Source organism: Adiantum capillus-veneris, chromosome 8 (genome assembly GCF_014529385.1).
Source record: "Adiantum capillus-veneris isolate H3 chromosome 8, ASM1452938v2, whole genome shotgun sequence".
Classification (NCBI taxonomy): domain Eukaryota; kingdom Viridiplantae; phylum Streptophyta; class Polypodiopsida; order Polypodiales; family Pteridaceae; genus Adiantum; species Adiantum capillus-veneris.
Window position 1 is genome coordinate 6403602 of NC_140938.1, and position 15258 is coordinate 6418859.

At 41.7% G+C, this 15258-nt stretch overlaps 1 protein-coding gene across 1 annotated transcript; it reads left to right on the forward strand.

Annotated features, from left to right (window-relative positions):
• Positions 1–3182: 3182 nt before the first annotated feature.
• On the forward strand, positions 3183–6006 carry LOC147451623 (uncharacterized). Its single transcript, XM_086517522.1, has 5 exons — positions 3183–3528; positions 3632–3864; positions 3948–4132; positions 4526–4899; positions 5626–6006. The coding sequence occupies exons 1-5, from the start codon at positions 3419–3421 to the stop codon at positions 5765–5767; spliced, it is 1044 nt and encodes a 347-aa protein (XP_086373648.1). The 5' UTR covers positions 3183–3418; the 3' UTR covers positions 5768–6006.
• The last annotated feature ends 9252 nt before the right edge of the window (positions 6007–15258 follow it).

Consider the following 15258-nt stretch of genomic DNA (forward strand, 5'->3'; position numbering starts at 1 on the left):
TTAAGTTAGTAGATGGGTTAGTAGTCAGTGGGATGTCCGGTCAGTTGGCCTTGGATATGGTTTTAGGTGGCTTATTTTGGTTCTAGATAATGTGTTTGATATTTTTAGAATGTAAATAATGCAAGTGACAAGTGTGGGTACTCTCATCCCGCTCGAGAAGTTTGACACATGCGGTAACTGTCTATTTGCGGCGCCTGATCTGTGGTGATGCGTGCACCGCCCTAGAAGTGGTCAAAAATAGAATGTGGGGATGTGGAAAAGTGCTTTGGGTATTGAGGATCAAGAGTACAAAATTTGGTGAATTTTGGAGTCCGTTTGGGATTTTTCCCACGAAAAATGCCCGTCGGGGGTCAAAATTGGCCAAAACTGGGCCGAAAAAGGTCAAAAAAGGTGTGAAAAGGCATCAAAGTGCCACATCAGTGATGCTGCCGTGAGTTCTTGGGATGAAGGAGCATTTTGGAAGCCAAGTTTTGGCACTTTCACCTCTCTGTGTGGGGAAGGAAGCAGGGTTCCTACAGGTGGTCTAGTGCAGTCCCGTCACGTTCGCGTCTTGTTTTCGAGTGTGTGGAGGAGTGAATGAGAGCTTTCTCTCTTCAATTTTGCACTTGGGAGAGTCTATGGAAGTTTTGAGGTTTCCATGGATGTGTGTGTGCGAGGAATTGAGGGAAGAAGGTGCGGCTTTCTGCAAGACTATGTGACCCTGTATCGGTGCCATTAGGGTTGGCACTACTCCAAGAGTCCAACATAGTGGAGTTTGGTGAAGGCTTTGCAATGGTTTGAGAGTAGCCTTTTGTGGCTGGAGTTTTTGGATTTTTGATGGTTTTTCTTGTATATTTTGGTCACCATCAAGCGTGATTTCCAATGTTGATCACCTCGACTCACCTTGTAGTGTCTGCGGGCAGGCAAGGGCTTGTAGGTCGAGGCGTTTGGAGTTTGAATTGAACTTGTGGGTAGAGTTTTTAGGGAGCTTCTGAGTGGTAGTGAGTGAGGTGAGGAATTCAAGTAAATTTCTTGTGCTGTGTTGAGTTGTCTGGGTGGGTGAGTGTGCGCACGACATCTTTTGCTCCATTAACGTCTGCAACATAGCTTTTTGGTACTAACATAATGCCAATAATTAGGGAAGTGACTCAGATGGGGCACGGAGACTCTTTGAGATCGTCAATCTCAAGAAGTGAACCTTAACACATAAACACATTAATTCTACAAGCAAACCAACACTCAATGATCAGGGAAATCTACCTATGTCCTTTCTCACAGCTCTAGGTCATCACGCCATTTTGGTACTCGAACGGACTCTAAATGCAACGAAACTTTAGGAGGAGGTTTAGAACACCTAGAGACACAATCGTACCGACTCTGGTTGCAATCCGACAAGGTATTAAAATCACGATCCATCATGAAAAAGGTCCTAAAAACTATAACATGTTAGTCCAAAAATGTCGCCCTATGGTCTAAGAACACTCTCCTATGGTCAAAACGACCATAAACAGTGATTTAGGCACTCAAATCTGCAATTAAGGCTCACTAACGCATAGTCGCGAACCACATGAAAAGTGACAATACTTACACTTAATTGAAAGAGCAAAGAGAGAGGAACAAATGCATATTTTGCAGTTGAAAATAGATTACCCAATCATTAGAAAAGTCGATTACAAGTTGGAGCAAAATCGTAGCTTGAGCGTACGTTTTCAGAGCTCTTTCTTCTCTAAAGATAAACCTCTTTTCACATTAAGGTTATTGACCTTTATACCTACGACATTCTAAATGGCCAATTGCCGACTCACATGGATCTTTACAAATATCATGACATCATTACAACTCAAGGAATTGATCCACTACTCTGGAATCAGGATCTACACAGAGTATTACTACACTAGCTTGGAAAACTAATAGAGTACAAATGTGATGTTCGGCTACGTGTCCGACCAGTTGGGCGCCCGTTCGATTTGTCCTCAAATAGGGCTCATCCAAACCCGCCCTTGGATAACTAATCTATAACACTTAGGAAAAGAAGGTTGTTCCAGTTGTGTGTGTGTGTGTGTGTGTGTGTGTGTGTGAGAGAGAGAGAGAGAGAGAGAGAGAGAGAGAGAGAGAGAGAGAGAGAGAGAGATGGCTACAAGGTATGTGGAGTCTACACTAGTCTTAATGTTGTAGAAACAATTCAAAGAGACCTCAAAGATATGTCGTGAGTGTTGAACTTAAGACTTGTTACTGAAAAGGGAACTTGGAGCGCGTTTAGATGGGGCGGTAGTAGAGAGAAAGGAGGTGCATTAGTCCTAGTTGACATGCACAAATTGGGCAATAAAATCCATCTTCCTTTGTGGACCCACGTGCAATTAGGCGATCCCCTCCCGAAAGAAAGCCACTTTCGTGTACTTTCTTAGTGCAAAACATAGAGTGGCAAGATCAAGCTCGAACTCTATCCAACACACGATTAGCCAATCATGCCACTGGTAAAGTACAATCAATGGGCTGAGTATTTCTTGTGCACCTATTGTTATAGCTGCTGCCTCCGTTCAGTGTGAACAAAAGAGGCGGAGGTGGTAAGCATTAATGGCAATGGGGCTCATCAACCTACCCGTCGATAACCAATGTATAACACTTAGGTTCTAGTTTGGGGAGAGAGAGAAGAAGAAGAAAAAGAATAAGAGAATTTTTAACGTCGTGGGAAAGTATCCCGAGAGAGAGAGAGAGAGAGAGAGAGAGAGAGAGAGAGAGAGAGAGAGAGAGAGAGAGAGATAGATTATGGAGGTGGGAGATAATGTCCTTCCTCTGTGTGTGTGTGTGAGAGAGAGAGAGAGAGAGAGAGAGAGAGAGAGAGAGAGAGAGTGTGTGTGTGAGTGAGTGAGTGGCCTATAGGTATGTGGAGTCCGCACTAAGGGGCGCTCCATTGATGAGATTGGTAGAATAGCACACTGCCCGTGATTTGTTCCTGTACAGCGTGTGAGCGCAAGAAAGGGGCCTGGGAAGTGCAAGGAACGTGCTCTATGACCCTATCTAGCAATTTTGGAGTTGGGGAGAGAGAGAGAGAGAGAGAGAGAGAGAGAGAGAGAATGGACGTGCTGGGCTGTACGTAGCGGCGAGCTGCCAGTTACCGGCGGTTGACACAAGAGAGAGAGAGAGAGGGAGAGGAGAGGTTGAGTCCTCGCAGATCCTCAGTATATGTGGGTAGAAAGCCACGTTTTTGCCTCTCTCTCTCTCTCTCTCTCTCTCTCTCTCTCTCTCTCTCACACACACACACACACACACACACAGCACACACAGCAGTAGGTTGATACAAAAGCTCTCCAGGTTGTAGTTTCGTCCCTTAAGGACAGCCATTTTTCTGCTCGTTTCCACAAGCATACACGCAGAGAGACTCTCTCTCTCTCTCTCTCTCTCTCTCTCTCTCTCTCTCAACATACACCGGCACAAAAGAATGGTGATGAGGATGTGGATGCACGCCGTGATGGTGTACCTTCTGGTGCTGATGCTGCTTAATGTCTTGCAGCCTTGCCTCTCCAGCTTGACCCCGCCCGCAGGCAACAGGTAACGAGCTGCATAATTTCTACTCAAACAACCCATCACTCCTTACATAAACTCAAAGCGTCCTAACCAATATTGTTCTTGCCATGAAAAATGCTCTCTTCAGCCTGGCCATAAAGACCAAGACCCGCAATGGGATGCAATTGTACCGGTGCATCGATGGCGAGTGGGTGATTGGCTCAGCATATGCAACGCTGCTGGACTACGACACGGGCGAAGTGGTGGGCAACTATACATTGGTGAAGAATGTGAAGGTGCCCAAGCTCGCAGGGACATGGATGTATCACAACAACGAGGGCGACCATGCGGAGTCGGGCTCCGCATACAGCGTTGTCACCGGTGAGAGCATTGTTGCCGCCCCTGTTTACATGACATGCATTGCACATAGCCATGCCTGATTAGTTGGTGGGCTCTCTGTGCAGGGAAGAAAATTAGTGTTGGCCGGTCCAAAACAGAGAATGATCTGCCAGACTACCTGGCATTGGCAAGCAGCCATGGCTATGAAGGGGCTCTCTCCCAAGTGTCCTACATTGCAAGGCTCAACACCAAGGGGGGAGCCAAGCAAGATGAGGGCTACTGTGAGGTTCAATACTTCAAGATCATCAAGGTAATTTATAGAGAGAGAGAGAGAGAGAGAGAGAGAGAGAGAGAGAGAGAGAGAATATTCTATCATCCTTTCCTTTCTTCTAAGAGGGGCATTAACTAAGCATGGTCTTTATGTATATCTTGGCCATGAATCTATTTCTTGGACTGAAAAGAAAAAGAAGAAAATTTTATCATTCTAGGGAGGAAGCTATCCTTTTGAGCACTGCACTAATCTGACAAGTCATAGTATAGCACTATACTTATGGGATAGCGATGCACCCAAGCTCGCTTGAATCGATCAAGATCACTAAGTGGATATTGAACACCCTTACATTTCTCATGTAGGGCTAGGATGCACTCTAAGTCCATAGCTATCTAATTTTGATGTCTTTGTTATTTGCTTGTGTTAATGAAGGTACCATTTCAAGCGGAGTTCCACTTTTGGAAGCAAGATTTGCTACCACCGTCGATGCCATATGGCATAACGGTGGGCAAGGGGCGTCCTATACAAGCATTCTATGGAACGGGCCTAATCACATTTGCGTATGATGGCACAAAGTGGGTGCAGAGGAAGGTAGACGCCAAGATGTATGACGTGCCCGGTGGCACTCTTGTTGGAAGTTACTTCACAAGGTCTGTGACCGATTACAAAGGGGGTAGCTTTTGTTGGCAAGTGGATAACCCTAATGGATTCATTCTTGTGGGCAAGCCTGCTACCACTCCTTTGCAAGTTTCTCCTGGTTGCATGCCTTGGTCTCTCAATTTGATCACCACTAGTACTGGAAACTCGTGAGTATTTCGTCCTCTATCACATACACACATAAACAACACTCTCTCTCTCTCTCTCTCTCTCTCTCTCTCTCTCTCTCTCTCTCTCTCCCCCTCCCCAAAAAAAAAGAAAAAAGAAAAAAAAAGGAAAAGGAAAAACACTCATGCCACACAACTTCTAATATATATACATGTATGTGTGTGTGTATATTGTATATACATACATAGTCATGAGTGTGTGTGGAGCATGAATTGTTTATGTTCTTTTCTCTCATATATATATGTGTGTGTGTATGTATATTGCATATACTTACAAAGTCATGTGTGTGTATGTATATTATATATACATACATTTATGTGTGTGTATGTATACTGTGTATACATAGATAGTCATGTGTGAGTGTGGAGCATGAATTTGTTATGTTCTTTTCTCTCATAAGATCTTGAGATAGAAGCCGTTGGTTAGATCTTTGTTTCTTGCCACTTTTAAACGGTTCTCTTCTTCTCCTCTTTGAGTCTCTCTCTCTCTCTCTCTCTCTCTCTCTCCTCCCCCTCTTCCTCTTTCAGGTAAAAAGAGTTGTGTACTTTGTCTTGACAAAAAAGAAAAGGTGGTAAGGAAGTTGAATGGAAATACTTGGTTAATTTTAAAAGAGTGAGCAATTGAAGGGCCCTAGTAAGAACAGAGAAGTAATCATGCAATCCTCATGTCTCTCAACCAATGACCTTGTTGTTTCCTATGTTTTGTAGGTCCATGTTCGGACCGTACACCTACGTTCAAACAGTTTCGACGACAGGTGGTCTTCCTCCTACCACCCTTGCCAAAAAGCCTCAAAAAGGCAGTATTTGGAGATCTCCCTTCTCAGCTATTTATTGGTTCTATTGCAACTAGTTTTGCAATGGAATTAAAGCTTAACTTTGTTAACTCTATGTAGACTATTGTACTTGTGAGGGGATACAAGGCTATATGTATCCCTTTCTCTCTATGGCCTTAATTCTTGACCATTTAGTTTGGTTATGCTCAATCAACTTGGTGACTCCAGAGAGTTTGCTACATTGTACATTTGAGCACTATCATGAGAGACGCCTATGAATGCATAATCTTGAGAAAAACCAAACATCTTTTTTTCTCGTCTTGTTTGTGGTAAATTTTGCATGTAATGGACTAAAGCATATGTGCTTTCAAGCATAGTCATCTTTGAACTGTGATATGGCCTTTTGAAATATGTCCATAAGCACCAAAATATAGTAAATATGCCAAAAATATGGAAATTTAGAAGCGTGGGACATTGAAATTGAATTAACACACCCTTCAAAGTCCGCCCATATATATATTTGATTTCATTTCTGCATCCCCGGAAAAACATGAGGAGCATGATGCAATTAAGAGATCTTTGCACACATCATGGTCACATTTTTAGTTGATCCTTCACTATAAGTAGCAAAAACTCTACACTTTGCTACATTTAGCTACATGTTGGGTCCTACTTTCACGCCTTTGTTCCAGTGAATGATATATTCGGTGCCATATCAACAATTATTGATGCAATGCTGGATGATTAGCATATGCAGTAAAAAACACAAATGGAAAAAGTTTGGAACTTTTTGCACTTTATTGACTTTTACTTATGCAAGTCACTCTGCAATAGTCATTATTATATCATGCAAGTGCCTGATGGTGTCGTCAAGATTGAGAGTTCGAGCACTTCTGAATCAAACATGATTAATGTAGGCTTGGTTTGAAGGTTGGCACATGTGCCCTCTCTAGGCTAATAAATAAGACTATATGATAATGCAATTTCAAAGGTCATAGATGTTCTTCCTTCTAGTAGGGATTTACATAGCAGATTCCAAAGTTTGAGATATGCTATCAATATACCAATTGGGGGGGACTTTGCAATGTATGTGAATGGGTCTATAGCATGCTCTTCTAGCAGCTCTCCTCTATGCCCTACTTGATCCCTCTCCTGTTGTAAACAACCACCCCCTCTTCCCATGCAAGCACCTGCCCTTGCAGGTGCTTCCACCATACCTATCTTGCAGGCAGCACACTACGTGGCCATTACAGGATTTCATGGTCCTTAGGTCTTGGAACATGGATGGTCCTATTTAAAAAACTATACCCCACCCACTTATTCTCTGCAGCAGTGCTGCCACGACAACTCCATGTAGAGCCATTTCCGGAAACAACTGCAATTCGCTTCCACATGTAATCTTAACTATTCTTCATGCTCCCCCTTGCACTAATGGCTTATTTTTTATTTACTTTTAGTTGGTACCCCCTATTAGAAGGATATAAACACCTTTGTGGATGCTTATACTACGCCAAAACCTGCAAAGTTTTTTTGAGTAGAGAGGGCTTGCATCTGGTGCTGCATGTACTGCAACACCAAAAGAATCCCTCTCCGCTCAAAGGAGAGAGTGCAAAAGCAACCGCACTCCACCTTTGTTTTGTCTGAAAAGTCTACAGATGTGTGAGTACATATTGTTAGGAAATAAGATGTAGCTAAATAGATAATTGAGTAGATTACTTAATGGAGAGAGACAGATTTACATACACGAGATTATAGAGTAGAGAGAGAGAGAGAGAGAGTACACACGATATACATGGTTCACCCAATGTGGGCTACGTCCACGGGAAAGCAACCACTCAATGGCCTTAGTACTTCAAAACAAGAAGTAGTTTACAAAGGGATTATACCCTTAATGGAGCTCCCGCCTTGCTTCACTCTCACCACCTCACACTCACCTTGTTGCATCAACTTCACACTATGAAATGTGTGTAGAAATGGACTCCTTTTATAGGCCAAAAGGGCTGCCCTCTCTTATGAGAGACAGCCATGTGTAGCCGCCCTAGTGCGAATAAGTCCAAATCGGACCCTCCAATCCGCCCATGTGTGGCCGCCCTTGAGAAGACAAGTCCGCTTTTGAATTCGGCCACCGGCCACCGGCCATTGACTTCCGACCACCGGCCATTGGCCATTGACTACTGGCCACCAGCCAACCGACCGGTTGTTTTCCGACCACTTTCCGACCGCCGTCCGGCCATAATATTCCGGCGAAAAAAAAAGTCTCGGGGGTCTCCGCCCCCGAGGCCTCTAAAGTTGTCCCTGATTCTTGTCCGTGAAAATTTTGGTTTCCGGTGAGTGATTTTCCTTCACGCACGATGGCTTCTCCTCATAATGGGGGCCTTACAAATGTGCGCTTTTACCACAGAAAATTACAAGGGTAAATCAGGCTCCATACTTAACAATCTCCCACTTGGAGACTGATCTCTAAACCAAACCTGTGACTGCTTTCCATTTTGGCTTCTTATCCTTGAATGTCGATAGAAGATGAGCAAAAGCTCAACTTCTCCTTATTGACCACCTTTGTAAACATGTCTGCAGGATTTTCACTTGTGTGCACCTTTCCTAACTTTAGCTGTCCCTCTTCCAAAAGAGTGCGCATGAAGTGATATCTCACCTCAATGTGCTTTGTCCTTGAATGAAAGGCTGAGTTCTTCGCAAGATGGATAGCGCTTTGGCTATCACTGTAAGACACAATTGTCTTGTTTGAATCCAAGCTCTTCTAAGAATCTGTGAAGCCACAGAATTTCTTTGCTTGCCTCCGTCATTGCTACATACTCTGCTTCCGTGGTAGAAAGTGAAACCACTTTCTGCAGCTTTGAAGCCCAGCTTACTGCTGTGCCTCCAACCGTGAACACATAGCCAGTAGTTCTCCTTTGAGTATCTTTGTCACCTGCCATATCTGCATCAGCATACCCTTCTAGAAAAATATCAGTTCCTCCAAAATAAAAAGCATTTGTTGTTGTCCCTTTTAGATACCTAAGTATCCACTTCACAGCTTGCCAATGCTCTTTACCTGGGTTGTCCATGAACCTACTCACAACTCCCACTGCATGTGCAATGTCTGGCCTTGTCCAGACCATAGCATACATTAGAGAACCTACCGCTGCAGCATATGGAACTTTAGACATATAGGCTATCTCCTCTTGTGTCTTTGGACACATATCCTTCGTTAGTTTAAAATGACCAGCCAAAGGTGTAGAAACTGGTTTTGCATTTTGCATTGCAAACCTTTCTAGTACCTTCTTGATGTAATCTTCTTGAGATAGCTTTATTGTCTTCTTCGTCCTGTCCCTTGATATTTTCATACCAAGTATTCTCTTTGCAGCACCTAAATCTTTCATTGAAAAAGATTTGGACAGCTCCTCTTTTAGGTCTTTGATGTCCTGCATGTTAGAACTTGCAATCAACATGTCATCAACATACAACATTAGGATGATGAATTTCCCATCTCCCAAATTCTTCGTGTAGACGCAGTGATCCGAGTTGCATCTTGTGAATCCATGATCCAACATCCATCGATCAAACTTCAAGTACCATTGTCTTGATGCTTGCTTTAAACCATACAAGCTCTTCTTTAATATGCAAACCATTTTCTCCTTACCTTTTACTTCATACCCCTTTGGTTGAAGCATGTAGATTTCCTCCTCTAATTCACCGTGAGGGAATGCCGTATTTACATCCATTTGCTCGAGATTTAGATCATGAGCAGCCACAAGGCTTAAGACAAGCCTAATTGAGTTCATTTTTACAACAGGAGAAAATATTTCATTGAAGTCAATACCTTTCTTTTGAGAAAAACCTTTTACCACAAGCCTAGACTTGTACCTTTTCTTCCCACCTTCTTCTTCCTTTAGCTTGTACACCCATTTGTTTTGAAGTGCCCGCTTACCTTTAGGCAACTCAACCAACTCCCATGTTTGGTTGCGATGTAGTGAGTCCATCTCCACTTGCATGCTCTTCGTCCATTCTTCTTTGGATTCATGTTGCATAGCTTCTTCATATGATTCCGGCTCTCCAGAATCTGAGATCAAGAGATGGTTGAAGGAAGGAGCAAAAATTTCTGGAGGTCTACTTGCTCTTGTAGATCTTTGGGGAATAGGTTGAGGCTCCTCATTTGGTTGACGTTGTTGCACATTGTCACCGTTTGCAGTCCTTGAGTCTTCACCGTCCTCAAGCTCCATGTACTCATCACCTGTTTCTTTTGTTTGTTTTCTTTCCAAGTAATCTTTGTACGTATTTTGTTCGTTAAAAATTACATCCCTACTCCTTAAGATTTTACCATCTTCACGATTCCATAGGCGATACCCAAAGTCTCCTTCTCCATAGCCAATGAAGAAACACTTTTTGGACTTTGCATCTAACTTTGATCTTAGGCTTCTATCTATGTGCATGAAAGCCTCACACCCAAACACTTTGAGAAATGCATAATTCACCGGTTTACCTGTCCATGCCCCTTCTGGAACTCCCCCATCCAATGCCGTTGAGGGTGACCGATTGATTAAGTACACAGACGTACTTACAGCTTCCATCCAAAGCTCAAGCAGTAGGCTTGCATGTAGCCGCATGCTTCGTACTCGTTCCATGATTGTCCTGTTCATCCTTTTCGAAATCCCATTTTGTTGAGGTGTCCTTGGGGTTGTCCTTTGCCTCCGAATGCCATTGCTAGCACAAAAGCTTTCAAAAGCTTGGCTGCAATATTCGCCTCCATTGTCGGATCTGAGGCATTTAACCTTGGTACCTGTTTCATTCTCCACAAAGGCTTTCCACCTTTGAAATATGGAAAATACATCGGATTTATTCTTCATGACATAAACCCATGTTTTTCTAGTCGCATCGTCTATGAATGTTACATAGTATAATGAGCCACCAAGTGATGGTGTACTTGTAGGACCCCAAACATCAGAATGAACCAACTCAAGTTTTTTATTTTTTCTTTCATTTCCTGATTTTTGAAATTTTACCCTCTTTTGTTTACCATAAACACAATCTTCACAAAACTCTAAGTCCACTTCTTTCAAACCTGGTAGAAGCTTCTTTGTTTGAAGGATTTGCATTCCTTTGGCACTCATATGCCCAAGTCGGTAGTGCCACACCGCACTGTCAACTTCTGTAGTTGCTGCACAAGCTGAAGGTTGCGTGCTAACAGTACACAAGTAAAGTGTACCGACTTTTTCACCCTTGGCAACCACCAAAGATCCCTTTGAGATCTTCCACCGTTTGTTTCCGAATGCAATGTTGTGACCTTCATCGTCCAATTGTCCTGTAGAGATCAAATTTTTGCGAAGAGAAGGAACATGCCTAACATCTTTAAGCTTCCATTCATTTCCGTTAGCAGTTTTGACAGAAACTGTATCTTTGCCGACAATCTCACAAGCTTCATCATCTCCCAAGTATACATACCCAAAATTACCTTTGGTGTAGTCTTGGAAATGTTGCTTGTGTGGTGTCGCATGGAATGAAGCCCCAGAATCTACTATCGAGGAATTAGACACATTGTCTAATGAGAGAATTAGAGCATCTTGCTCTACTTTACCTGCCACATTGGCCTTCGATGTTGGCTTGTTGTCTTGAGACTCTGTCTCCTTCTTCTTCTTAGACGAGCAATCCTTCTTGACGTGGCCCTTCTTGCCGCAGTTCCAACATTCAAGAACTGACTTTGTGCGTGACTTGCTCCGCCTTGAGCGATCACGATCCTTTTGGTTTTTGAACCTCTCCTTAGGCCTTCCTCTTGTTTCCACTGATAGTGCATCACTTGATGATTCTCCTATGCTTCTCCTTTGCATTTCCTCGCTTAGGAGAACACCCACAACATCATCAAACTTAAGAGTATTTGTGCCAGAGATAGAATTACTTACAGCCATCACAAGGCTGTCCCAACTATCCGGTAGAGATGATAGTATAAGGAGAGCTCGTACTTCGTTATCGAAATTGATTTTCACTGATCGAAGTTGACTTATGTTTGTGTTAAAGTCATTTAGGTGTTCTGCAACTGAACCATTCTCTGCCATCTTTAGATTGAATAAGCGCTTCATAAGAAATACCTTATTGGATGCCGACAGTTTCTCGTAGAAGTCGTCAAGTGACTTCATCAAGTCCTCCGTGGTCTTCATCTCCGAAACATTGAAGGCCACCGTTGACGCCAAGCTTAACCGGATTGTTCCCAGTGCCTTTCGATCAAGGACAATCCATGCTTCATCTGCCATTGTTGCGGGCTTCTTCGCAAGACCGCCTAGTGGCAAATAGAGGTCCTTCTGGTAGAGATAGTCTTCAATCTGCATCTTCCAATGTTGGTAGTTTTTGCCGTTGAACTTCTCAATCTTGAGCTTCCCTTCCTCCGCCATAACTCCCACTCAATTCAAGGAATTCTTTCCTTGAGATAATTTAGCTACGAGCAAACCTTGCTCTGATACCAGTTGTTAGGAAATAAGTCGTAGCTAAATAGATAATTAAGTAGATTACTTAATGGAGAGAGACAGATTTACATACACGAGATTATAGAGTAGAGAGAGAGAGAGAGAGAGAGAGAGAGAGAGAGAGAGAGAGAGAGAGAGAGAGAGAGAGAGAGAGAGTACACACGATATACGTGGTTCACCCAATGTGAGCTACGTCTTATTTCCTAACACATATGACCATGAGGAGATTCACAAAACATAACCATAACAATATTCGCAAACTATGACCATCGTATAAATCGCAAAGCATAACCATAACCATAACCATAACCATAACCAAAATTTGAAACCATACCATAACCTTAACTATAACCTTAAGCATAACCATAACCATAATCTTAAACCATAACCATAACCTTAACTATAATCATAACCAAATTCTCAAACCATAACCATAATCTTAAGAGGATACCAAAAGCATAACCATAACCAAGTTCTCAAAGTATAACCATAACCTTAAGCGGATTCCAAAACCATAACCACAACCAGATTCTCAAACCATAACCATAACCTTTAGCGGATTTCAAAACCATAAACATAACCACATTTTTAAACCATAACTATAAGCGATTTTCAAAACCATAACCATAACCAAATTTTCAAACCATAATCATAATCTTAAACGAATTCCAAAAGCATAACCATAACTATAACCTTAAGCATATTTCAAAACCATTACCATAACCAAATTCTCAAACCATAACCATAACCTTAATCGAATTTCAAAACCATAAATATAACCATATTCTAACCATAACCATAACTATAAGAGGTTTCCAAAATCATAACTTTAACCAAATTCTCAAACCATAACAATATCTCTAAGCAAATTCCAAAACCATAGCCATAACCAAATTCTCAAACCATAACCATAACCTTAAGCACATTACAAAACCATAACCATAACCGTAACCATAACCATAACCATAACCATAACCATAACCATAACCATAACCATAACCATAACCATAACCTTAACCTTAAGCAAACTACAAAACCATAACCATAACCAAATTCTCTAACCATAATCTTAACCATAATCATAATCATAATCTTAAGCAGATTATAAACCATAGTCATAACCAAATTCTCAAACCATAACCAAAACTGAACATACATGAATATATTTAGAACCATGGCTACCATCTAAAAGTATATATGAACCAAAACATAATTAGCTATACATCAATATGTACAAATAAAAATATATACATCGACCATACTGATCAAGGTAAGGCCTCCAAGTCGATGACCTCTTCCTCATCCTGAAGCTCTAGAAGAAGAGCTGATAGTCCATGCTTGAATCCATATTTCTCCTCTCTACTCGTCGGAGGATGCTTCATGGAAAGCTCTTGTAATATAAACACTTAGCCATAAGATAAACATTAAAAATATATATGTACATATGCTATTTAAATAATGTAAGACACTTACAAACTCATGTCGAAGAGTCTTGTACCTCCACTCCCAAGATGAGAAGATCATACAGACTCCAGGTGTGCTCTAGCTACATCTTGCTGCTACTGAGACTTGTCTAAACGCTCATGTGTCTCTCAAGAAATCCCTATCCACTCCTTTGTGTTCAACCATTCTGGCTTTAGCTCATTATTTTTGTATTTGTCTCATGCTTCAAATCGATGATTGGGAAGATAAACTAAAAAAAATTGTGCCAATCATGAGACTTAAGACCACTCAGTTTGTCATCTTTAGTAAAATCTGTTTTCAAGCATCACATGCTCCCAGTAGGATTTTTGAATGTAGATATGAATTTCTTTACTTGTTGCTCCTCTACCTTTCTCAAAACCCATGGATATTTTGGGATAGCGTAATTTCCATTGGGTTTAAGACGAGGTCACATCTATGGCATTCGTCCCATAGCTTGCAGGTCGTCCCTTTGTGCCTTGCTATCCCTTTTTTTAGTAATGGTCTTCCATAGGATTCCCCCCACATTTTTGAAAATATGCATTGGGTCGAGCAAATGATTGATACACAAGTCACTCCATATATGTATGGTAATAAAAAATAGAGAGTCTTTTCATCCCAAGAGGCATAAACCCTCTTGATTCTTGCCACATGTTCTTTCAATCACTCACCTTCAATGGGTGCATGCTGTGTTTGCAAATATTTGGTCCACAGAGCTCGTGACCTTCATGCAAAAATCATTCATGCTACTTGTACATTATCTTGCACAAATATTCAGAGCAATGAACGCCAAGTCAAGGACCACATAGCGGACTTGTATGGTTTCTTGAGTATCTCAAACCTTTAAACAAGAAATAAAGAATGAAAAAAAGTCAAGCATTGAACTAGCACCATCCATAGAATGCAAACATATATATGTTTCAAATTTACTTACTTGAACACTCATCAAAGACTAGCCAATTATGCATGGTCCACATGAGAATGCTTTGCACATGGGCACATCGTCGGCCGACCGGTTGTGAAATGTCGACCACATCAATCTCTGTCCACAAGATTTGAAGCTCTTTTATAAGTGGTGCTAGATAAACATCCATGTTCTTTACCTTGTACTTTCCTGGAACAATCAATGACAATAGCAGGTTGCCCTTCTTGATGGCCAACCATGGTGGAAGATTATAATTCACCAAGTAAATAGTCCATGTGCTTCATGAGGATCTCCAAATTCTAAATAGATTTAATTTTTCCATTGCCAAACCAAAAGAGACACAACGAGGTTCTTCTTTAAATGCAGGTCATTGTTTCTCTATGTGCTTCCATGCAAGAATCAACAGACACACGCATCACATTATCTAAAAATCTATTGTTTTGATGCCATGTCATCAAAGTTGCTATAGACTTGCACCTAGACATACTCTTTACCCTTGGAATAATTGAAAAGTGTTGTAAAACTTTGCAGGGATAAATTTTCCTTGTGTGTCCTCTCTATACCTATTTGATGCACATTTGGGACATTGTTCCAAATACTTGTACTCATTTCAAAAGAGTACACAATCCATCCCCAAGTTTGGCGGAAGGTCGGGTAGGGGGCATGTAATTGCTTTCTGGCAAAATTTGCTCTTTGATCAATTTGTCAAAACCATTAAAAAAATTTAAACAAG

Coding starts and splice junctions, on each gene's coding strand:
- LOC147451623 (XM_086517522.1), top strand. CDS start 3,419: ATGGTGATGAGGATGTGGATGCACGCCGTGATGGTGTACCTTCTGGTG. Junction 3,529..3,631: donor ACCCCGCCCGCAGGCAACAG/GTAACGAGCTGC, acceptor TGCTCTCTTCAG/CCTGGCCATAAAGACCAAGA. Junction 4,900..5,625: donor ACCACTAGTACTGGAAACTC/GTGAGTATTTCG, acceptor TATGTTTTGTAG/GTCCATGTTCGGACCGTACA.